Source organism: Pleuronectes platessa, chromosome 20 (genome assembly GCF_947347685.1).
Source record: "Pleuronectes platessa chromosome 20, fPlePla1.1, whole genome shotgun sequence".
Classification (NCBI taxonomy): Eukaryota; Metazoa; Chordata; class Actinopteri; order Pleuronectiformes; family Pleuronectidae; genus Pleuronectes; species Pleuronectes platessa.
In genome coordinates, this window is record NC_070645.1 from 14,833,512 (window position 1) to 14,859,648 (window position 26,137).

The 26,137-nt window shown below is 46.5% G+C and overlaps 1 protein-coding gene across 1 annotated transcript; it reads right to left on the minus strand.

Moving 5' to 3' along the window:
• On the minus strand, window positions 1-26,137 carry dipk2ab (divergent protein kinase domain 2Ab). The gene is made up of 4 exons (XM_053412888.1): window positions 25,692-26,137; window positions 18,832-19,720; window positions 6,524-6,827; window positions 1-2,370 (listed from the first exon to the last, which is right to left on the minus strand). Exons 2-4 carry the CDS (start codon window positions 19,483-19,485, stop codon window positions 2,024-2,026), a joined length of 1,305 nt encoding a protein of 434 aa, XP_053268863.1. The 5' UTR covers window positions 19,486-19,720; window positions 25,692-26,137; the 3' UTR covers window positions 1-2,023.

A 26,137-nucleotide genomic window follows, 5' to 3' on the forward strand; every position in this document is an offset into this window, starting at 1 on the left:
TTCAATTGTATATATATCTATATATATATATATCTTCATTTATTTCAATATTTAAACCCACTAAAAGTTGTCAATACAACTTTTGAATGAAAGGCACAGGTAAAATCAGACAATGCTGATAAAATACTCAAAAGAAAGAATTACAGTACAAAAGTGAACAGTTAGTTATGCACGTACAAATCCCTCCAGGTTCCTTCAGACGTGGGGAAACAGAAATGCATCGGACACAGCGAACGGGGGGGGGGGGGGCAGCTTCAGACCCACATATACAGTAGCCGAACTTCTCTTTATTGCTTTTCCGAACCGACCAGCGCCACGTGCTTCCTGCTTTAGATGGAGCGGCTCCTATTTACTTGATTATCGGCCCCCTCGATTGACTGTGCTACACAACACTCCACTGGGAATCTAGAGACTGAGACGGATCACGCACAAAGCCAGTGGGATCAGAGTCAAATGAGCCTATATTTGTCGTTATGCCTTAATTTGTGTGTGAAATCAACCCGACCTCCAAGTCGTTCCGAGCATTTCAATATTCAACAGATATTTCTGGGCTGCGAAATTTGAAAAGTGCAGGTCAGAAGCCAGCTCCGGAGCAAGGTAAAATACATTTGAACATCTTCATTCCCTTTTTATACCTCGGACTCGATGGAGCGCACGGCACCCGGCACTCGCGGGAGAGCTTCGAACAATAGGCTTCATTTATCAATTACAGACATTTAAAAAAGGAGAAACTGGCGGTTTTATCATGTTTTCCCGTCCTAATAAGAATCACCTTCTTTTATCTCCTTTTCTTTTAGTCGAGCTTCTTTAGCGGCCCGGTTGAAGGAAAACGTGCCTCGGCCTAACTGATCGTCATTTATCAATCCTAGGGGAGATTTACAAAGCAGTGGGGCTGATGTGGCATCGAGTATTGCCAATCTTAGTCTTGGTTCTTGCCTGAAGAGGAAATCAGTATGCGGGCCTGCCAGCTCACATGAGATTGTGTACACATTGCGGTTTCCTTTGGGCAACTCAAATGGGGAACAACTGGAGGGAGAGGTGCTGTCACTATGTACTGCTCGGGGGGGTTTTAATATTATATATAGCCTCTTTGGTATAGGCACATCTGCATCAAGGGACCACCACTGTATAATAACTCCCTTTCCTTCTTCCTATGTGCTGCTGTCTCACTCGCTCTGGTTCCTATTAAAGGGAAAATAACACCCAAAAAAAAAAAAAAAAGAAGATGATTGCCGTATGATTGCCGATAGCCGTGAAGGGTGTTCGGTTTCTACCGCATGAAAAGCAAAAACCCCAGCCCCCCCGCCCGCCTCTCTCTCCGCTCTACCTGCAGTAGCTTGGCCTTCCCTGCTGCCTGACAGCGGGGGATTCATGCTACCTCCACCTTCCCTGCAGTCATGCTACAGAGGAAAGAAAAGCCATGGCACAGCAGAAATGGAAATGTACCAATCTACTCAGATTCAGCCCTGAAAAATAATAAAATAAAAAAATACAAGAGAGAGAGATCCTGGGGGCAACATGAAACAGGTGTTAAGTTTCAGTGGTATGAAACAACGACAATTCTGAATAGATGCTGTCATGACCGTGTGATGTTGCTGCTGCTGCTGCTGTCGCTGGGACGCTCTGCTTTGCGTTAGCCTGGGTCCGGTGAAGGATGCGTTTAGGGGATGCGTCACAGCCCTTTGTCACTCCACCCCCACCCCGAAGACATGGCAGGCCCACCCCTATAGAGGAGCAGTTACCTCTATCCCCTCTCTATCCTGGTTCTAAGCAGAATCTCTTAGTGCCTCGCTGCTCGTTCACACTGGAGCAAAGTCGGTTAAAAAGCTTGAGCTTTAACAAATCTGCTTTGAAGCTGGATTCTCACACTTCCTGATGCATGACCTCCAACACCTTCCTGCTCCGGTGCACAGGGGGGAGCAAATGACATCATGTACAAGAACCAGGATCTCAAGAGTCTGGAGATAAAGAGTCTAAAGGAATCCAGTCTCTCAGTGCTTAAGGCTGACGCCAACTCCATTCATTACCTGGCTGTAGCAGAGGCGGAGCCAGCAGCTAGCTGTGTGAGGTATTCGCGCAGTTCCTTGGCCGCCTGGAAGCGGCCGTAGCGCTTTTTGGGTTTGGTGCACTCGTCCAGCAGAGTCTCGAGTTGTCCATCTTTGGCTATGTGGGCGGGAGGGTCGTGGAGGAGGCCCCCGGTGGTGCCCCGCCACGTAGCATACCGCGACAGCAGGTTCTGGCAGACGGCATAGTAGTTGTGGTCCACGGTGACCCTGGAGCAGAGGGATTCCTTGGAGAAGGACAGGCAGGCCTCCCGGTCGCACTCCTCGAAGCGGCTCTCGTACCACACGTCATAGTTCTCCGGCTTGTCTGCAAGAAGATGAAGAGACACTGACATTAACTCACAGCAATAAATATATACTGATCATAAAAAGAACTCAATAACATTGATGGTCGTAGAGGCATAGTATTCATTTCAAATATAAAAAAACATTTGAGTCAGTAGCTGGTGTTTTACAGCCTCCATCAAGTGAGTATGTAATGAGATCAGGTCTTAAAACTTTGATGAAAATCATTCGAAAAAGAAAAAGGTCTTTAGCGGTTATTCAACAACTTTCTGTAAACAGCGTAGGAGTTAAACCAACCTGCAGGTCACAGGATGATGCCTTTCCGTTTTGTGTAATAAGATTTGAAACTGAGCTGATTAGGAGTGATTACAATCCACTGAATGACTGCACCTCACCCAGATGAATAATAGCTTTTCCACATTTTCATTCCAAATGACTACTCGAGAAATCAACCTGATCAGAGGCTTTTAGGACCAAAGCGTTTCGCTGCCGTCATCCCGCTGGCCCCCACAGGAAACTCTTTTAAAAAGCATAAAGCCAAACAAGTCATCTACAATATCGTTTGAAAGAAATGAACCACTTTCCAGATTTATTGAGCAAATAAAAGTCTTTCTTCAGCTCATGTTTTTTTCCTCTTTAAAAGGCTTGTGCAGGGTAAAGCAGGGAGCCAAGAAAATAACCTGCATGATGAGAGAGAGCTATTGGTTTGTGCATTAAAAAGCAGATCAATAACATTGTTGGGAGGGGGCGGACCCAGAGGATGCGAACACATAATCAGTGTATCAGCGTTGTAATGCACTTCTCCTCTGGCTCATCAGAACAACTCAATCAAACATCCAGCGCTGCCCTGTTAGCAAGGGGCCCCTGTGGGCCCCCGAAGAGGAGGGGCATATCAACCTCAATCAGAGTAGGTGATGAAGATGGATCTGCCAGGGAATGCATGCCACGAGCTCGCAAGCGCTCGCATGCGTACACATATATGCACATAAAGCAGTGAAGTGAGGCCAAAGCAATTAATGTTTCACAGCCGGCCATGCATCACGCCTCAGCACTGATTGACAGGTGGCATCAGGAGACAGTCGAACTACCACACACTTACAGAAAGCAAACAGAAGAGGAGGGAGGAGAAGGTTCAAAGTCAAGGACGAAGAGGTGGAAAAAAAAAACACTGACTCAAACTCAAAAGCTAAAAGAAGACTGAGGAATATTTTCCTGCACCTCAGCCCCGTTCTCATTGCAGGTCTGACTGTTCCAAACAAAATCCTTTTCAATTCAGGGTGACTACTTGTCAAAGAGACTGACCATGTTCAATTTGATTCATATTCTTGACAAATAAAATCATTCAAAAAGGTGTGTAGTTTTTCAGCTTGAATCTTTCATTCATTGGCTGAGATAAAGAGGCTTTATAAAGAGGGATTGTGGTTTAAATTCTTAAATGGTTTGGTCCTGTAGCTGCATATTTGCCAGGTTATGACTTGCTGAAAACCCCATTTGAAAAATCCTTCCCAATATGGAGCCCACGATATTTTCATACTAAACCACATCAGACCTTTTTTATCTTTTGTATTTAATCCTCGTGTTATAGTTCTTTCTAAGCAACGAGTTCCATGTCTGAAGAAACATATGATTCACTAGTTCACGGTGAATAGTTCCAAAGACTAATTTGTTCAGCAACACTTTATTTGTTTATATCTGTGGCACTCTGAGATTCTCGGATGAAGAGTGCCTTACAAATAAAATGTATTATTATTATTATTGTGCCATGATGCCTCGTTTAAAGCCTCAGTTGATTCGACAATAACTAATTGGGAGAGTGATGAGTAACCAGCCTCCTTTGTTTCCTGCGTATCTGGAGTCTTCCACATTTAGGAGCTGAAGTTGGACTTGTAAACATTCACCTCACTCCTCTGCCTTCCCAGCTCCCCCACTTGAGAGGGGTCACTGGGCCTGAAATACTTGTTAGCGTGGCCTTACTGGTGGCATTCAGGAGTACGAGCTGGTTTTCACAATGCCCGCCTGCGTTCAGGGTGCATTATTGAATGTGAGAGAAAGACAAGTGTGTGAATGTTTTAAGTGCTGCTGCATTTGTGTGTGTGAGTGTGTGTGTCTCAGTCAGCGAGCGATCGTGTCAGGGGGAGAAAAGAATGAGCGTGGATGAAGTAAGTAAGTGTGTGTGTGTGTGTGTGTGTATGTGTGTGTTACATTATAGAGCATGTGTTTTCAGAAACCACTAGGGTTGAAACCATTCTAAAACGCCATAAACTCAATGATGGGGAATGGCTCCTTTCGCACCACTGGACTGTGCAAACACACGGGCGCACGGCGCGACTTCAACGTACCGTGTGTTTTATCTCGCCACAAACCCACCGCATCAATATGGATGCCGGCGATGAAAGGGTGGAACGGCGCGCGGCTCTCTGTGCATTTGATCTGCAAATCAATTGGCCTCAGTTTAGACTGATGAGATTTGCGCCACACACTTGAACTCGCCTTTTCCAACTTGTGCTCTAATTGCAGGGGGTTGGACTCTCCGCGCTCGTGGAGCCGTGCAAGGTTACCGCGCCTATTTCCTCCTGCTGTCCGACACGTGGCTGTGGCCTTGTAATACTCATTACCGCCTTCAACTCTCTTCTTCCAGCTACTCCGGGGCGCACACAAACAAACAAATCCAACCCCACAAACACACAGGGAGCACGTAAACATTCCCGAGGCTTAAACTCTGAATGGCCACGGTAAGCAGCTTGAGTTGTCAAGCTCTAAATGTGTCGGGCCAGACAAAGGGAGTCTCAACCTGGATTGTGCTTTAGGACTTGCAAAGGGCCAGCGTGACAGGGCGGGAAATTGCAGCTACCGGCAATAAGGTAAATATACACATTTCGGAGCGAGCCACACAAAAACCCAACAATCTCACAAGAAGTAAAGTACAAACTCCAGGGAAAGAACTCAAGGGCATAGTGGAGTGAAGACATGTGAAATAGCGTTTTGCCATTCTCTGGTATAGGAATCTTCGAATTGGGCAACAATTTTACTTTATCCAAGGATGAATACATTACCATACTTTCCCTCAAACCAATAAACATAGACAAACACTGTTTCACACAGACACATGCAGACGGTTCATGAGCCCCTAAGGTAAAATCAAATGTCAGACGATATGAAAAACAACGTCATAATGATGAAAATAGCCACGATTCATCATGTTATTAGAATACTGCTCCTGACCAGACAGTAATTGTTGTTTTTAAATCTGAGCTGGAACATTTGAAATGAAGTGCTTTTCCCTCAGCGCAGATGGACACATATTTTAGAACTTTTGTCACATTGCTATTGAAGAGAATCATACTGCAGTAATTACTGTTGTTTTAACGCCCAGCACGAGTGGAACCTCAACACCTCGCGACAACTGTTCACCTCTTAATTGGGATTTCGACAGGAAGGGACGAATCTAAGAGCCCCGGCTGGGTGGTCACCCGTCTCTCTGAAGTAAACCCAGGAAGGGGTATGCCGGGGTAAGACAGAGATAGTGTGATGTGTAGCTCTCTCTAGTCTTGTTATGAGGTTTATACTGAGAGGGGAAAAAAATTAACTAGGGCAGTGGAGATGGCTCGTTATCCCAGCTATCTTTGCTTTGATGGGGACGCTTGTATGTCGAAGGCAGAAGGGGGCTGGAGGAGTGTATTCTTAGAGGAAAGGAGGCTTCATGCTTGTGCAGATTTGCCCACAGCCGTCTGTCCCCCGAGGCCTTTCCTCAAACCCCTGTCACTTCCTCATCAGCTACAGTTGACGTGGTTCACAAAGTGTTTTCTGGAGAATCGAAGCTGTGGTCAACGGTTGAATCAAGCTCTGCAAAAATCTGTGACACAGTTTGAACGATGGAAAGGAGGAGCCACCGCTGCTTTGTGCGTCATAATAGGAATGGAATTAATGGTTAATTATCACCTTTTACAGCTTTAGAGAAGCACTAATCTCACAAATGAAGTGTTAATGTTAAATGAGCAGCATTTCTCTCCTTAGGTAGCTCCACAGCCACAGGTGGTTTAAAGGTGTGATGCACATGCATGTTTGGGAACAAAGATGAATTGTGATGGCAACTCTGGGGGAAAAGCTGTATTAGACATTGGACGCACACACACACACAGAGAGAGAACACATGTATTCAGGAAGCTGCCACTCACTCTGCTTGATCAGCCTTTTGTCTGCCACAAGAACGTTCTCTGCATCGACGACGATGACCTTTCCATCGCGTGGGCCGACCGCGAAGTTATCAAAGCTGACGTCGAGCAGGTAGAGGGCAAACTCAAAGTCGTTGTTGGTGAGCTGCTCGGCGATGTCCATCAGCTGGCGCGCCAAGTCCACCCTCTTCTCCCAGGGCGCGTTGTAGAAGCTCCACAGCTCCTCGCCCACGTAGTTGACAGCTACCATGCGCCCGCATGCCCCCAGGTACTTGGCGAATGGCCACCCTTCGTCTGACGGAAAGCTCTGGGAGGGAGAAACAGAAATGAATGAGAACAGAAATTGTTGATTTAGAAGCACATAAAAAGGTGTCAAGCTGTGTAGGGAGGATTGGCTGAAAGAAATACCCTACTGACTTTGAAAGGCAGAGGAAAAAAAAAAAGATGAATTGCAAGAACCTTGAGAGTGTCAGAAATAATTTGTTTATCTTTCACACAAATCACTTTCTTAATTGCGAGAGAGAGAAGAAAAAGAGACCCCAAATCCCACACACCAAACGGTGGCCATGTGCAGTCTTGGGTAGTTTTTGATGCACAATTCTGAACACAATTGAAAATCTGCTGAAGGGCAGGGTATCACAGATTCAATTTAATAGAAGAAAAGACCAGTTTGTGGTGAAGCCCTACAGCTATGAACTGATGTATCCTGCCAGACTCGGTGCTTCCAGAGAACTGATAGGAGGAGATTCGTGGTAGCAGCAGTTAGCAGGAAAGCCTGATGTGTTGTGATGCAGCAATGGGGCGATTTAAGCTGCAGCCTGGTGTTGGCTAACCAAGTTAATGCAGCTTGGGCATGCTGACAGAAAAATCACGGTGTATTACTGGTTAAAAAAAATATTAACAATGAGGTAGTACCGCTCGCAGTGAGCGACATCACTGCTGCTGCACAATAACCTTAATCTCTTGGATTTACAACATTTTATTGAGGTAAAACAGAAACCGGAACAAATGCACCGTCACCTGAAACCACTAACTTCTGCACAGGAAAACACACACACACATAACAAAGTGTTGGTAAGCTGCATTTGGCAAACTTCCTGCTAAGGGATTCAGAAAGTCTCATTCCATTTCTTTCTGTGAGCACTTTTCCCAACCCATCTTCCTTTTCTCCTGGTCAATTTCATTTCCACAGGCTATCACAATGGAGTGGGACAATGGATGAAAAATAATAGAATGAAATGTTTGTTTTTCGGGGGCCTGTATGAGTTTGGCTACAAGTGATAAGCTCCCGTCTTTAATGATAACTCCCCCCCACCACCTGCCATAGAGCTCCATCTTTTACAATAAACACCAAGCCATATGCTAGCTTAATGATAGACCACAATTCCTATGTAACAAATCTCTCTTAGGCTGCTGTGTCTGGCAGGCAGCCACCGTGCAGCAAAAAGAGAATCATGAGCCCTCGCGTTGCACAGCCGCCTGAGGAGCCCCCCCTCTCTGAAAGCCAATCGTATCAGAGATACGGCGGGGAACGCACCAGGTCACTGCAGGTAAAGTGTGAACTACTATGACTGTCGCGTCTTACTTTACGCTTTTGGTAACTCAATACCTCACCAGCTTTCAATGTCTATCGAGAGAGAGAAGGCAGGCGTGGGTCAAATATGCATGGCTGCCCGAAATCCCTTTAAACTTTAATGACATACAAATTATTTAGAAACATACATTTAACCCCCCCTCCCCTCTGCAGCCACTCTTTCTCAAAGAGAATCGCTGGACTCCCACCACATCGAGATGCTAAAGACGTCCACGTGAAAACCCCGGGTAGGTCAACGGATGACTATGCAGCGATCTGCGGGTTCATTAGAACAACTTCGACTAGTGTGGAGACATTTTTATCACAGGCACTCCTCAAACTAAGCTGCTATTGAGCTTCTTTATTACGCCCCTTGACAAGGCTATAATTTGCTAAGTGCATGGAAGGCCAAAGCATATGGATCTCGCCTGTGCTACAGTACATGATGGAACAAGCTGATTGCAGTTCTAAATGAAGGAGAAGAACGCCTGGCTAAGGGGTCCGTGACTGGACTAACACCCTTGGAATAATCTTACCAATGAAAAAAATCAAGATCTTGATAATGATACAGACAGAGAGACAGTCGTTTACACGTCTGTTTTGGTTGTGTGAGGCTATACCTTAGGGTGGATCTCTTGAAAGAGAGATTCACCAAAAGGGGAGGACAATGATAAGTTACATTTAGTGCAGTCCTGGTTGAGCCCATTTCCCTGAGGCAACCCAATCAATTGTGAGCCAGACAGAAGTCTGTCTAGAAAGCACCGCTGGCATCCAGTCTGTCAGTGCCTGGTATCCCTAGTTTTAGCGATGACATACCATACAACTCTTGGATTGATAACCGTCCTCTACATTTTATAATGTAACAAACCGGACAGAAAGAAGAATCTTAGAAGGTAGACGCGTCTCCAGAAAAGTGAGGAATTCCAGCAGATGCTGAGAAACAAAGGATAATGGTGGGCTGACTGCACGTCCACATACTGTGCACTGGCTGAAAAGGAGACAATCCCAGACTTCTGAGATGTTGCTAGCTAACAGGCATTCCCACATAAGAGATTTTAGGATTAGAGACTTGACAGGCTGAATATCGGAAATGGCTTGCTAATTTTTGAAGTTGGTGCAGAAAGATTATGTTCAAGCTGGATCAGTTGGTGGTATATCCCTATTAGGCCCGCTTCCCTTTGACCCAGATTCAAACCTCAGATCGCTTTATGTTGGTGCAAATCTAAGCGGCTCTCGGTCTTGTTGACAAAAGTTAGCCTGTCCAATGTTACGGCTAAACCTGCTTTGTGAAACACCATCCTCCGTCTCCCATCCCCACAGGGCGGCTGGATGGATGGATGCCGGGAAGCGCAGTGGTGTGTTGTTGGGAGGGAGAATGCGATGGAGACGGCAAACACAGGAGACAAACAGAGTGTCTTTCACCTCTCCGCTCCAGTGGACAGAAGGAATAAACCAGCAAAGACCTGCCTGCTAAACACATCTCTCTCTTTGTTGTCAGGTTGCAGCTTGAATGGAAGCAAATGTAGAGCGGCAGCAGACGGGGGGGGGGCTGATGGGAGGGAGGAGAAGGAAGAATGCCCTACGGCTACTTTCAGACACTGTCAACGGCTGTTACGCCTTCAAGTCTGTGCATCCCTCTTCTGCGGTTCTTAACATAGATGTCGCTCATTCACGGGGCTGACAGGCTTATTGCGCTCGCTCAGTTATCGGGTTCCTGACGACTTATAACCTCTGGTGCCATTTTTTTTATGAGCTTCCTTCATTTAAATTTTATATGCAATAATCCTAAAGGTGAGAGCTTTTTAACAGTGCAGGGAAGCACATGAAGTGGGCACCTGAGCATTGGATTCAACTTGCCCATTACAGAGGTTGATAAATACTCCACCTGTCCCACCAATCATTCTCCCTTAGCACTCTTTAAATGGTTACTCTGCAGAAGTCATTAACATCCGCAATGAGGCGTTCAGGAGGGGGGGAGAAATAAATTGGAAGGCCCAGTCTAATATTACATCCACTGCACAATCTCTGAGCAGACTTACGAGGCAATGTGTGTGTGTGTATCTATGTGTGTTGGGACGGCACAGGTAGTGAGTTTTACCTATGTTATGCTATTGAAAAATGCTGAAGGTGCAAAACTTCCAATGACACATCCCAGCGACTTTTACTGCTTTTAAAAAGGTCTTATCACTTCTTTTCCCTGTAGTTAGATAAAACCCTTTTATCTCCTGCTCAGCAAAACCTTTAACTTATAAAACCAAGTATCAAATGCTCTCATTGTCTGTATTTCTTTTGTGAGAAGGTCATGCTGCGTTACAGATATGATGAGGCTGGCTCCGGAGGCGTAAGGAAGTGGAAGTGGAAAACAGACCAAAACAAATCCTGCTCATTAAAGAAGACCTCAGTGACTACTGGGCCCAAGTCGGACTGATCACATCTCAAAGGTTGCGCCGGTGCACTTGAGTAGCACTGACAGGGGGTGTTTGTGGTTTCAACTCCCCTCGCTGTAACACAACAGACATACTGGCATCCTCTTGGGGGGGTGGATTGGAGAGGGCTGAAATGAAACAGGGCCACAGACAAATGGGCAGCCTCTGGAGAAGAGGATGAAACGAATGGAGCGAGAGGCAAAGGAACACACACCTGCGCCCTGACATCTGCTGACAAAGGCATGCCCTTCTTACTGGGCCACTCGGGGGAGGGCGTGGGCGTATGCGTGTGTGTGTGTGTGTGTGTGTGTGAGGGCTGGAAAGAGGCTCTTTGTGCGCATGTGTGTGTGTCTGCGTGAAACTGGATCTGAGAGTGTGTGTGTGTGTGTGAATGAGAACATGCAACGTGACCAGGGCTGATAACAACCTCCATTCAGGGGCCGAGTAAACATGAGCAGCTCCCAAGATATTGGCTTGGCCGGTCTGCAAAGAACACTGGTCCATCAAACACGCAAATACGTACACAGAAGCGCACACGGGCAAATATGGTGGACACACAGAGCTGTGTTTATAAACGCAAGATTTAAAGGAAGCAGTTGCCTTCATCCTGCAGCCACATCTACTTAGAGCTAGAAGGAAATTGGTAGTTTGCCACATAAGTGTTTCATGTGTACAGCTTGTGAAAACCCCTCGGGGGGTGTGGCGTAAATTCCCAACATTTTCAGTTCTCAACAAAACCCCATCGCCGCATAGCAAACAAGCTGGGACAGGACTCGTCAGGAGTCTGGGGATCAAACAGTGAAGTTGAGGAAGTCTGGCGGACGACAACCAGAGCAACAAAAAAAAAAAACGTTTCAGCCCTGATAAAATGAACAATATTCAACCCGTTTAAAAAGAGCTTTGTGTTAAGAAGGAGTCACATCTATTCGGCTGTGCTGAGTCCACTTAGGTCTTGACTTGAAAAAACATGTTGCTGTTCTGTGCAGCTCTCCTGTTGACCCTGTGGGTCTGGGAGGATGTGTGGCGAGCCCCGTCTGGCATTTTGCTGGCCACTTGAAGTTTAAAATCCAGCCGGTTGGTCCGCAGCGAGAGCTCAGGCCCCACGGGGGAACCGGTGCTAAGTCTTCTCCTCATGGCACACATGGCTCAACCTTCCTCTTCTCTTGTTTCTCATCTCATGCTGCTGCTTCTCTTACTAACCCCCCTCCCCCCACTTTACTTTCTTCCCCCACCACCAAACCCTGCAATACAGAATAGTGACGCTGTCTGTTCCCGACATAGAAGCCAGGAAACGCCTTCTCTGAGCAGCGTGTCTGTAAGGGAGAAGGAAGAGTGGCTAGAGACTGCAAAGTGTATGCATCTGAATTGAGAAAAGGCCCTGCCTCTTTCTTTACCAAACGGGCAGTTCAAAGAGTGCAGAGTCACAGTCTGGCAGCCGTCTTGGGAAAGAGGAAAATCATTGAATGAAGAAGACTGAAACTAAATACCACTGCTGGGCTTGCGGGTGTGTGCGCGTGTGGAGGAGTCAGAGCCAATAAGAAAGTAAGAGGTCAAAAAATACTCGGATGAGAAATCTAAACCAAGAGGTCAGGTGGAGAAGCCGACCACATACAGTTGTATGGCACAGAGGGGAAGAGAGTGCACACACACAGACTCACATCATTAGGTGAGCTCTGCCAAGCAGTGATAGAAATGGGTTAGATAGGTCTTTGGGTTCTGCGGCGCCTCTGCACTGTAAAGAGAGCGAATGAGAGCAGGATGAGGGATGAGAGCACAGGACAGTGCAGCGAGTACACACTTTGCTTCTCGCCGATAGCTGAAACCCTGGGCTGACCTGAACCTGAGCCACCGCGCACAGAGCCACCTCATAAATCCCCTCTGCTGGAAGACGAGGAATGTATTAAGTCATACGCGGCGGTGTTGACTCAGTTTAGGTGGTATCGCCGCCCACGAGGCCTGGGGAGGCACCCAAGAGAAACTTGGCTGCCGACCTGAGGCCTGTGGGTTTGAGGCCAACATCAAGGGTTGTGTATTTCAGAGCAGTCGCTAATTATCTGAGGGGCAGCTGGGTGGTGTAGTGAGAAGGGAGAGGGTGTCACTGACCCTCCACCTGAACCTCTCTGCAGCATCGGGCCGACCTAGAGCTAGGAGGAGGAATTAGGTATCTCACACACTATAGGATACTTCTAACATGATAAGAGGTGAAGGCCTATGACGCGGCCTCTAAAAACTACACCACCACAAGGGAATTGGATTAAATTAAGTTGGAATTGCAAGGGTACAAATGTTTAAAACAGGAAAATACTGCAGTATGTCTCTTATCCCCCATATTTTCTGACAATAACTTAGGTGGTTGGTGCTTTAATGCAGTTGACGATTTTACTACTAGAGGGAAGCTGGTGTGCTAAAAAGCATATTTTGCTCTAACATTAGTCCCCCAGCCCTCTCGAGAGGACGCTGCACAACAAAGAGCCACTCGTCACCGATCTATATTGGCAATCTTAAGTGGCCCAGGGAGAGCTGTGAACCTAGTTAAGACTCTCCAGCGCTGCAGAACTGCATCTTCAGGAGGCTTGGCTTAAGGTAGGCTGGGGTGCAGGCTGTAACAGTAGGAGTCTGGGGGGTGGGGGGGGATAAACATCTAAAAAAGGAGATGGTGGGTGGGAGAGGGAAGCGAGACGGGAGGGGATTCGGCCACAGGCATTTACCTAACCAAACACAGCTGTCATGTGTGCGCTTTCGGTGTGTGTGTTTTTGGAGAAAGAGAGAAAGGGATTATGGTAACACAAGCAGTCTGGCTCATTCAAATAGGGGGAAAACACCACAAGGCCCTGGCTTGTACAACACACACTCACAACCCTCTGCTCCCCTCTTCCTCCTCCTCTTCTCCCATTCCCACTAGGGCCTCCATCCAGCGAGGGCAGCCAAAAGAAGGGAGTCGGGCCCAGATAACTCCCTGTCTTATCCTAACAGGATTCAGTCCGTACACAAAGGCCTATACGAATAATGAAAGGGGGTTTGGGAGCACTTGAAGCAGGGTTAAGCGGCGTACACATCCTCCACTCTCATGTGCTAAGAGCACCACAATCCCCCAGACCCAAAAACAAAAAAGGTACTAATCACAGACTAGCAACTTAAATAGCATTTACCAGTGGACCTCAGCCACTGAGCCGGCCTTTAAGACAGACGGCTTTCGCTTAAGCCAGGGTAGCATTCAGTGACTGTGATTAAATGAAAAGAAATAAATAAAACTAAAAAACAAAAGAGGCTTTGATCCTCTTTGTGAAAGAGGCATGACCCAGAAAGCCAGAGCACAAGATTGCAGATTTTTATCGCTGCTGCACGGACAAAATAAACGGCAGAGATTCAGTCCACTCTTTGTCAGAGCATGAACATGCAGAAAAGAGAGGGATTTTATATACATATATAAATAGATTGCAGACGGTTTGTGACCACTGCAGCTTTGTTAGTGTGCATCTCTCATGTTTTACCACTACAGAAAAAATTCAATATTTCATAGTATTGTGCAAGTAAACACTACAACAAACTACCTGTGAAGCCCCTGAGACAGTCTGAAAGAGATTTCATACAGAAAAGCAGGGCTGCTTTAATGGGCTGCATTCAATTACAAAGGTTTTGCCACAATATTAAATTTATATTTTATTCACCACTGTAGAATAATTGCTTCGGTCTTGCAGATAAGGTTGAATGTAAAAAAACTGGGTTGTCTATATTGTTTAGTTTAAAATATGGTCAAATGCGAAAATCATACTTTTTATTATTCCAGTTACACAGTCACTGGATTACCGGACTCATAGCTGATGTGGGCAGGTAGCACATTTACTTCTGACCCGATGCATTTAAATGTATTTTCCAACTCTAAAATACAGCCAGGTCCAGCTGGTCACGGTTGAGTTTCTACGTTTGTCTCATTCTGTGCCAGGAAACCCCCGTGAATTTATTTTGTTGAATTTGGCTTTGCTTCCAGCAGCAAATGAGCATCATAATAGATTATGAAGGGCCTCATTAAACTAAGAGCATACCAAAGAGGTATCAACCCCCCTTTAAAGACAAATTCAAACAAGCTACTTACTGGACTGGTGTGTTTTTATAAAGAAACTGGAGATGTTTACATAAGAATTTGTTTTCCATAAAAAAATCTTTGGAGGAATAGAGATGAGGTCATCAGTTCTAATCTCCGTGTTCTGTCTCTTCTCTGATTTTGTATCAGTGTCAGTCTTCTGTGTTCTGGGAAAAGACGTGGTGTGAGGGGCTCATGACCTCGGACGGGTATGTCCCCATGTCCGGAGAAGCCGGGGTGTTGAATGAGGAGGTGGATCTGTGCAAGGAGGCGAGGTCGGTAATAGAAAGAGGGAGAGGGGTGTCTGGGAGAGCACAGATCTGAGTCTGGAGGACATAAGAGTACTGCTGACTGAGTTAACCCCACAGGCCTGTCGCAACCTATTCTCAGCTTCACTGAGCAAGACAGGGATGAGGACCAAATGGGTGCAAGTGCAGTCACATGCTCCTGGCTACCTCCCCAAGCTTAATCATTTGGAAGGGAGGACTAGGCTTAAATGAACAAATTTAAGGTTGGGCCAGACGTACTCCATCAAACACAACCATCACCTGATGAATCCATGTGTCATCTCACCAGAGGAGAGAGGCTAAGGATCACAAAAATATGAGATTAGAATAAATTACTCGCATTCTGTGTAAACAAAGTCAAATTAAGCATGTAGTATGTAGCTTCAACCCCTATGGGATCTCAGCTCAAACAATACAATAAAATCTAGTTTGATGACCTTGTGAAGCAGAGAGGGATCATGGGAGTTGTCAAAAAATGTCCTGACGCGACACAAATCAAATTGTATTTAAGTTTTTATTCACGCCAAGCCAGTGTGTTTTTCTTTCACCACACATCGTTTGCCCGGGATCTTATAGCAGAGACGTGCAAAGAGATGGGTAAAGCGGATATGACTCCAATTTTAAGACAACGAAAATGAAACGTCCCGTTACCTTGTATAAAACATGGGATTTCTGTGGGTCTGAACATTGTGGGAAACAAGTACACAACACAAGACAATATGTAACAGTTATATATAGGTTTCTCCTGGTGGCAGAGAGACAACCCCCTCAACATAACTAGACTGATCATAGTAGCTGGAACCTGTATCTGTGCAAACTTCAGACAAACACCATTGGTTCAGAGGAAACAAGAGCAGAAACAGATGAAGTTGCATTAAGTCCCTCCCACTGCACAAGGATTTTCTTGTTTGGCTTTCGTCATTTTGTCTTCCAAAAATATCTGTTCCCCAAAGCCAAATTGTCTTCCACGTGACGAAGGAGTGGGGGTGTTGTGTGTGAGTGAGTGTATACATGCTTGTTTTACTGCAGAGCACACAGAAAACACATTGTTGGCCGGAGCCGAAAACAACACAGCAGATTGTTTCCCACAGACAAAGGTCTGGTTTCTCATAGTGAAACAGGGCCGATTTACTGCCTGTGGCTTCAAAAGAGTAGAAACAGAAGCCATTCTAAGAGAGAGTGCAGCTTAGTGAGCGCACAGCCGAAACGCTATTCACATATTTAACTCTAGAAAACCAGAGGGGAGAGACGGGAGGGAAAAGAGCTAAACCATACCTCTGGCGACGACTGACAGTAGGAATCATTTACACTAAATATAGAACATTTAAATTATACACTGCGCGATGGCCTCTCGAACTTACCAGGGATGTTTGACTACAACCACGCAAATTCCAGCATTTCTACAGGCCTGACTAGAAGCCTAAGTGACAGAGTTGAAGTGCGGATCAAGTTTCATTAAATACCCGGACATTTTCCAGCCAGGACTTCTGGATCTTTTGTTAAAATCAGTCCCCACACAGCAGAACTAACCTCTGGCAAAAAAAAAGAGGAGACCAAGGTGTTGTAGTACAGCACGTCTCCTGTTAAGTCTCCATAGACGCCATTAATTCTTTATGGTCTACTGCTGCCCAACCTTGTGCATAGGCCCTCTCAGCCTCTCTGCAAATTTCTTTCCTCAATTTTCAAGAGTCCAGTGATGCTGACGAAACTGTCAAGGCCCTCAGGATCCGTGATTCTCTGAGATGTCTAGCACAATTCTTTTTACATTATACATCCCCCACAATCCCTGTTCACCATCTGTTACCCCCAGCCCAGTAGACAGACACACACACACACACACACACACACACACACACACACACACACAGACTCACCTACCCTACAGTTCCTTCTAATGCCCACAGGTCATAAGTTCAGGATGAGATCAACAATTCATGATTCCCTGTAAACATGCAAGGGAGCGAAGTGAGGAGAGCTGCAGACAATGTGTGCACACGACGTGTTTGTGTGCGTCATGTACGCGTAGATAAGGGACGGGGGGAAGGGGGGTTGGGGGGGTGATTCACCAAGCTTCTCAACTGGGGCATAATGGCATTAAAAACTGATGGAATTATCTGGCCCGGTTTGTGGAGCGTACACAGAGATATAGGGATGGGTGACACAGACAGAGGAAAGATGCAATGAGAAAGAAAGGAGGAGAAAGGGGAGGATGGGGGAAGGGCGGGCTGCCACACAAGGCTAATCAGATTTTATAGATTGCCCAAACTAAAAGGCTGATCTTGTCTTTTGTCCTCTGAAATGCCTGGAGGTGTCCGACCCTGTGCGTGTTTGTGTGGGGGAGGTTAGAGGTCAGAGTAAGTTATTGAATCTCAACATGGGCCATGACCATTGTTGTTCTGTCTCCCTCACGAGACGCGGTCAATGCCGGATTGAAATTGAAATTGATTGGCTGCTTGGAAATCAGTGAGGGAAAGGGGAAGTTGATGGTGCTTATATGATATACAGCTCTGGCATGCAGGATGACAGAATGGAGATGGGATGATATCCAGTCAGTCGCAGTATTTTCAAAAGCCTTAAAAAAAAAAGAAGCTGGATTTTGGGAGCCCTGTAGAGAGATCGCTGTCACCCACAGAGTGACGAGAATCCACCGGACACAGACTTATATCAAAATTAAAAACAACTTGGATCATTTACAGATGCATCCCTTAATAATTCAGAATTGCCCTACATATAGTGTTAAATATGCAGTATTGCCGCCAGCAAAAATCTCTCATCTTTTGGGAGGCCACCGCTCTTAAGCCCCTTCTCTATTCTAAGCATGGAGGAATGTTCGTGCTCCAGATAGCGGGAACGTGGTCTCGATGTAGCCTGGAGTTTAGGGAGGGTGTAATGGTTCATCTCAGATCTTTGAAGGGAGGAAGGAAAAGGAGGATTCCCCACCCTGTAATTTACTGGGGGGGGGCTTTATGGGCCTCCACCCTAGCTTGCTTTGTACTGATGCTCCTCTCTTTTGTAGCAACGTTAACCCAGACACTGTGCCTCTGATGGCTTTCAACGGTACATGTAAAATCTGCAATTGCGATAACATTAGTCATTATTGTCATGGCAATATGACTTCAGATGAATAAAGAAATATTTAAGTGTGCGTTTACAGTTCCTTGCCTTCCAAATCCTTCGCACTAGCTAATTTAACCTCACAGCCACCACCAAATTGACACCAATTACTCTGAGGGCAGCTGACGGCTATCTGGGGCTATATCGGATCGGCCAAATGGAACCTGCACCATGGGATCCCACTTTTAGGTCAAATGTTCGCATGCTGAGTGTGTGAATGTACGATTTTCCCTACATTTCTGGAAAGCTTATGTTGAGGTTGCAGCAGTGAGGCACCAGGGATTCTCCCACCAGGGGATAGCCATATATTGTTATGTCTCTCTGAACAGTACAGTGCACCCTATCTGGTTCTTTATAGGTACTTCTATAGGTTCTTCTTATCACTTTTAATAAGAAGCAGCAAAAGTTATGTTTACAGCAGCACTCAGTCACTGCAGTAAATAGACTAAAACATCTCCGGAGACAAATGTAATACAAAATGTCAATACACTCAATAATATTTGGGATATGATTACACACAGAGACGTTGAACGAACCAAAAAGATATCTTCCACTATCAGTCATCTCCTGCATCCACCTCCCTGTGCTGCTGATTTATCACCTGCAGGTAAAGCTGCTCTGATAAATCTGAAGATATGTGGCAAATAAAGCGAGCAGCCATCACACAGAAAGATATTTCTTTAGCGTGCTCGGACCAATTCACTCTTAGTGCTGGTGTTGTGCAAAAGATACTACAGTGAAAGGGAGCAGTTGAAATGGCCAAAAAAAAAAACGGTTATAAAAAACACATTGCTTTAAATTGCTCTCAATAAAGTTCAAACAGACAGTACCTGTAGTACGAGTGGTTCCGGGTTGAATGCCAATGTCATGAGCAGCTGCATTCTCTCTGTGTCCTTGAGGTTCTTGAGCAGGAAGCTGCCTGAGTCTTTGGTCTCGGCGTACCGGCGGACCACCCGGTCCAGCAGCCTCTGAGAGGGGCAGTGCACCAGGTCGGACCAGCCCTCCACCACCTCTGGAGTGAGCAGGCGGACATCGCCGTTGATCCGGGCAAACTCAGTCTTGTACATTGCCTGGATGAGGTCACAGCGCGGTCTGCCTGTGGCCCTCTTGCAGATTTTCTGGTCTATCTCGGCCAGTTCCTGGTTGGAGCCAAGACGTTTGAGCACCACACGACGGGTTCCCTCTCTGGGCTCACCGTACTGTGCAAAGTAAACATTCTTGACATTGAATACGTCTAAGAATCGCAGGCGACCCCAGGTCTCGAAAGAGACCTGACCGTTCATGAACTTGCGGCACCAGCTGGTGCCAAAGCAGGCGGGACACTTGTTGAGGTTGATGAAGCGACGGTCAGTCAACTCATTCTTCTGGAAGGAGGCGAACAGGTTGTGTGTGTTCATCAACAGAACGACGAACAGCCCCACCACAAACAGGAGCTTCAGACAGCGGTACAGGCGACCAAGTTTGAGGGGCAGGAATCGCAGCATGGTGGGGAAGGGCTAGAAGCAAGGAAGGGTCTTGAGGGGGGGGGGGGAGGAGAGGTATTGAGATGATTGTCCGAGAGTTAACCTCGATGCCTCTCCGTCATGGCCAACCGAGGGAGCCTCTAAAGCAGCAAGCGGGGGCGGGGTTGGCACATCTGCCCCGTGCCGGTCTCTGGTAGAGGCCAGTGAGTCATGTTCTCCCTTCTCAGGTATTTTGTGCAACCTCGAGCCAGCAGGCCTAAAATCAAGAAGCGAGAGAGGAGAACATATTACATCAGGGCAAATAGAGCAAACAACCTTTTATAAACACTTTGCAATTGGCCTTTTGGTCGTGATTAAGTGAAAGAAAGGTTACATTTTTCTTCTGCTGGGGCTGCAACCTCAAACCCTACGTCCTAACATGAGATACCTTCAATAAAACAAAGCAGCACTTTCTCTGGCATATGAAATGGTCTCACAAATTTGAATTGCTTGGGTCATTTGAGAGATTTCATTACTTTTTGAGCTGAGATGAGATGGCCCACAGCCAATGCAATAAAACCTGCCTGTGCCTGTTTGAGATTTTTTGTATACTCGCGAAACACTGGACGATAAATAACAAGTATGTTAAAGGGGGAAAATAAAGTGGCAGTGATCAAATTAGGAGGAAATGTACAACGTCCTCTCCTAGTATAAATAAAATGTGATGCGGATGATTCCTCAGTGGACTCCCCGTCAGCAGCTACAGAAGTATCCATCACTTTTCCTCCATGCACAGCAAATCACTCGGCGTCTGTGTTACTCGACAGCTCAGAAGTCTTGATTTTTTTTCTTATTATTCCATCTTCTCACTTTAACAATGGAGGAATCATACATTTCATTGTGAAGGGAGTTACACTGTGTAGATTAACCTTTGATCAGAGCTGCCCTCCTTCGATTTAATCATGCTCTGAAGTTGATTCTTTGAAAATTGCTGGTGTCACTAAAACAGCATTTGTGGTTGAGAGCGGACGGGGGGGGGGGGGGGGGGGGGTCTGTGAATACCTCCATTAGGCATATCGACATCAGCAGTGACAGAGGAAGAACAGAGCAGGGGAAGAGAGAGACCACAATCTGGGCTCGCAGTACGAGCACAATGCTCTCGGAAAAAAGCCTCACAAGGGCCCCCCCGCAGTCCGCCCTGTGATGAAGCCATGTTAGCACACCCAATCAGCTTTTTGGAAATGAATCTTTTAAGTCGCTCTAAGAAAGACTGACTCAGGCCATGCAAATTAGCCATCCTCAATTAGAGCTCATTAGGACATGCCTATTAGGACAGCTGACTTGAGAGGGCTTGGCTAACGAGCAGGCACACTAGTGTGATTAGTGCGCGTGTCGATGGGGTTCCTTGCGTTTTTCTTTCAGATCGAAAAGCGGCTGAGATTTGGAGGGGGGCCGCCGGCAGCCGAGAGAGCTGCGGTTGTGTGTGGGGGGGGGGGGGGGGGGGGGGGGGGGGGGGGGGGGGGGATATCAGCTGTGGACTGTCAGATAAGAAAGCTGGATACACTGGTTCTTACCTCACACCTCTGTCTGAATATACCTCAAGCAGATCAGGCCAAACATCAGTAATGTAAAAATAGACCATATCCAAATAGGGAAGCTGCAGACAGCTTTGCTTCTTGCTTTTTATTTTTTAAAGGAAACGAAAAACATGATTCATACATTTTTCTCTTCTCACCACAATTCTAAAATCAACTCAACAGCGAGCATAGGATTTTCTTCTCACCATTACGAGATGGGGATAATGAGAGTACCAGGGATCCTTTTACAGCTTTTTAATGGAGGCAATCTTTAAAACATTTAAAACTCAGTATTAAATCAAATAGCAACGATTATTTATATATTTTCCTTTTAAAATGAAGCACAATGACAGTAATTTTAAGCCCACATCGAAGTTAAGAAGCTGCTGGTCCACATCAGGCTGACTTGTCTCCAGTCTGATAAATGAATCTCACTCCATTCTGGATGAACTAAAAGGCCAACACAATATTCTAACAGCGTCTAGAAAAGTATTCAAATTCCACAACAGTCATTTGGAATTGGAAAGGAAAGATGGAAAAGTGTGTGTGCCAAACTCCCCCAAAACAACAACTTCAGTCAAAATAAAGTTTGCCTCCTACTAAGGGGAACAGGATGAAGCTGACTGCTTGAGGAAAAAAAGAAGCAGAATATCCTGTAGCGCCACGATTTCGACTCAAGTGCCATTTAGCATCCGACACAGGCAGTCACGGCGCAGACCTGGCTGCGAGATCCTGGGAGCAGATAAGAGATTTGCCTAGGATCAGCGAAGGGCTCAGAGAGGATGAGACATAACCTCAGCCAGGTGCCCACGAAAAAGATGTTCACCTCCTCATCCCTGAGAGAAAGTGGAGGGACAGCAACAGTAAAGCTGCAGCAAAGACCCTGCGAAAAGACCCTGACAGCCCGGGATAATGTGATGCATGAGCTGGAGGCTGACACCGGCAGGATACGAGGCTCCTTACTCGTCGATGGAGTTAGGCCTCAATTGCCTGTGGAGCGTTCGGTGCACTGTGCCAATGACTTCACCGACTGCTGGAGTGAAAAGGGTAAGCTACACCTGGCAATTCTTTTCTGTTAATGAGACAACCCAGGTGTTAAACGCTCACGTGTGAGGGAGACACCACAAATGTGGCAGCGCTGGCTTATCCTTGATCCTGTACATTTGTTTAGCAAGGAGCCGAGGGGCATGAGAAGTGAAATGCTACGAGGTTCGTTTTTATTGCTGGCTGCTGCTGCTGCTGCTATTACACGCACAGTAACGGTGTGAATGAGACAGAAACATTCAGCGTTAATGGAAGGATGGCACCGTTAATTTAAGATGGGGGATATTTTCCCCTCGTAATTACCACACTAGACTGCTCCTTGTGAAGTTTTGCACCTGCAGAACAATTCATCTGTCTGCCTCACTTTCTCTCCTGCTGCATGCCACCCCATCGCTGGAAGGTATGTGAAGCATGACATGAGGAGACGAGGGCGGACCGCATAGGCCTCTATAGCAAGGTTGCCTACTCAGATTCTCGACAAGGGTAAAGTTCACTTTGGCTCCAAATTAAAGCCAGACGCTTTGTATTCCAACGCAGATGTTACTCACAGGAATAGACGGGCAGTGAAATTTAAGGCTGTGTTTTCTTTTGAACAAACCTCATTGGGAGAAAAAAAGTGTGTTTTAAATTAGCTCCCCTCCTCCATTCCTCCCCACGGTGCCTCTGCTCCCTCTGCACCCGGGAAGAAGGAGGGATGCACAATACCAAGAGGGGAGCTTGTTTAGAACAAGCACCAAATGACCTCTCATCGTGCACAGCCGCTTGCCAAAAGTGGGCTAAGAAAGTTTTTCAGCGTTCTCGGCCTACAAAGTACACGGATGGTGAGCGTTTCGGAAGGGAAGCAAAGAAAAGGAGGGCAAATCAAAAGATGCCTGACTCCTCATGCATGGGAGATGAGTCTTGCATTCAAAATGTTCCAAGTTTGGCAGATGTTAAAGAGCCGCAAAATGGCTCATTACTGGACAGAAAAGGCGCAAGATGAAGCAAAAGGCCCCATGTCGGCTTAAAACAGAATGACAAAAGGATGGAGATGACATTGTAATATTCCAATATTACAGCCTTTATTAAACTTAGATTTTGACAGAATAATCAAGATAAGAAAGGAGGAGGTCGAAAAAAGAAATTTCCTCCTCGAATAATCTGTCCTTCAGCTCATTGTGCAAAAAAAAAACGGGATTGAGATAATGGTATAAGAGTGCAAGGCTACTCCCGGGCTCACCCGTTTCCTTCACTGCACCTGAGGCTAAACTTCATTATGATATAATGAAGTCAAGCCACACACATGAACACGCTTGATTAATTCCACTGGAAATGCAGAAGGAAGTATGGCGGAGAGGAAGTGGTGGGAAAGGACGGGAATACAGTGAGGGAGGAAGTAGAGGAGAGAGCCGAAAAAGAGATACAACAAATGTATAGCTAATGGACTGCAAGGTAAGAGAAGCTCTGGGTTATTGCTCTTGTGATGGAAATGAATGGAAAGAGATCACTTGAATACAGAGTAGCAGTTCTCCATCTCTGAATGGAGACACACACACAAACGCATCTCCCCCATCTCCGGAGACCGGTGCCGGCATTACCACGACGCCTTACTCAAAAGATCGGAAAAAGCCTCCTCTGACCCCCCCCCCCCCCACCCTTTTCCATTGCAATGAGTGGATCTAGCTGGAGAGAGGAACTACTGTTGTCAAGGTTATCGACTGCGGGAGTCAATAGTGTTTGATCACAAAAACATTCGGCCACAGTGGGACCGCCTGAGTACAGCAGAGACGTAGACAGTGATGGATAGATACAAATGACACGCCTCATGGAACATAGAGTCCTCAGAATATAAACACCAATTAGCAGCATCCCCCCCCCCACACACACAAGAGCGTCGGTGTGTTCATCTCTGGCCCGAGCAAAGCGCCTGAGATTTTAATGAGAATATCAATGATATCTGCTTCTGCGCCAAAGCACCGCAGCTGTTTGGAAGGACACACTTGAACTGGGACGACTCTGCTCTGGATTCCTCGGCGCAGAGCGTGGTGGGTTTTGTTTAATTCAAACAGCTGCGCATTTTCAACGAGACAGCAGCCCTCAGCGAAAAGTTTGAAAAAGTTGTGACGCACGAGGAATCTCATGTTCGTGCTCTTGCGAAAGGAAATGCGTTGTCGATGTGAGGCTGCACACGAGGTGATTCAAACAAGCTGCCAATGCAAACTATTTGGAATAGGCGGATGGGGGTCAGGGTCAGGATTAATGACCTGATAAGACATTTATCATTTACTTTGAGGTCACTTCTAATGTAGCACTGTTTGTTTTTTCTCCATTTGATTTGGTGGGTCTGGAGGTCGAAAAATTTAAATATTCAGCTCCTGTGGGAGGTTTTAGGCTCCCGTTGCAAAACATTCCCCCGCCGAGAAACATTCAAATCAACCACCAGCAGCAGATCTTAAGTGCACTGGTCTATTTTCACAGTTCCCTCGTCGACCAACCTTGCAGAAAGCCTCCATAATTAGTCTCGTCTTGTGAAAAATAAATATGCATTCATTCATCAGATTGTCAGGAGAAATTCCTCGCGACTTAATATAATCTTTATCCGAACCAAAACAGTCGGGAGTGTTTTGGGAATCAGTTTGTTCCCCCTTGAAGATATCGAGGGCAGTGTTTAGCACACACACAAACACAAATGAGGCACACAACTATTATTATTCCACAGAAATCTCAAGTCAATTTGAGCCATTAGCACGAATTACCCCCTCGTTCTCAGTCTGGAGTCCGAGTCTTTCTGTCCGACGAGCAAATCTCTCAGCCTTGTGTTTACTCACACCAACATGGAGGGAAATTACAGGGAAAATCAATTCAAATCAGGTCGGCCGAGTGGAAACCTGTTGAGATACAGTAGTTTTATATCTATTTTTTGAGTAAACAACTAATTGGGAGGCAATATAGAGAAAAAAAAACGGCTGCAGCCACATGTTTTAAATGTAAACTGACCCTCAGGTGAGTAAATACAATCTTATAACCAGTGTTGCTGCTTGAATTGCATATGTCCTGCATGCAAATAGCAAAACGAGGCTTTAGGGACGATGCATATCCTTCCAACACATCATCCACATCTGCCCGGGCTGCACAGGGGATCGTGCACGAGGACAGCAGTCTGCAGCTCTGTGCGTTATATCAATTTGTAGTGGAAATAAACTTCAATAAACCAATAGAGTTGAATCGTATCTTAGGGCTAATGTTGTCTAATGCACGCAGCAGCAGAAGATAAGATTAACTGTAGCCCGATTGTAACACTTACACGTGATCGTTTGGAGATGCAGAAAAATGACACCACAACCACCATGAGCGATATTTGTGGTAACAAAACGCTTACTGTCCCCCGTTCAGAGGATGCAGGCAATCTGATAAGAGTTGTGTTGATGTTAACAACTCTTTGTGTTGTTGATGCATCACATGTGTCGAACCTGCTCTGACACTGGTGCCGAGCGAGAACCAGAGAGAGAACCCGCTTCCTTCGCCGTCCCTTGTTTTGAACTAGTTTTGCACGAAGCGAGGCGCCGGGGACTCCGCTGCGTGGGTCGGGTTCACGGGGCTGAAGTTCACCGCGGACCCGGCGGAGGGGAAACAAAGTGAGGAACAAACCTGGGAGACTTCTCACTGGAACAAAACGCTTATCGCTCGCCGGTTGTCATTCCCTCGAAGTTGCGGCGGAACACGGAGGCTCGGAGCCGTCCACAGCCACGGTAGCGTCCCCCGGGGGAGGGGGGGGAAGCTCGACGGAGATCGGCTCCGTCAGGCGAACTCGCCCGGGCTCCCCATTCTCTAGCTCCCGGGTATGTAGCCAGCTAGCCTGCTAGCTCCTCGGATAAACAGTTGGGGTGTCGGGTCTTAACTCTTCACGTACCGGTGCTTTCCGACCGGACGACGCGCTCCTCTTCACCGCCGGCTGTGCTGCGCCACACCGTCCGCGACAGTCCGCCTCTCATGGGTCCGTGTGCGGTCAGAGATCAGCCGTGTTGCCGAGCTTCTTCTCCGGGGCAGTGGCTCACTCCTCTCCGACTCCACAATGGACTCGACTCTTTTCAACA

Excerpts from the sequence above, each read along its gene's own strand:
- dipk2ab (XM_053412888.1), bottom strand. The coding sequence starts at position 19,485 with ATGCTGCGATTCCTGCCCCTCAAACTTGGTCGCCTGTACCGCTGTCTG. Across the intron at positions 6,828-18,831 it reads CGGAACCACTCGTACTACAG|AGCTTTCCGTCAGACGAAGG; the intron begins GTACTGTCTGTT and ends TCTCCCTCCCAG. Across the intron at positions 2,371-6,523 it reads CAAAAGGCTGATCAAGCAGA|ACAAGCCGGAGAACTATGAC; the intron begins GTGAGTGGCAGC and ends ATCTTCTTGCAG.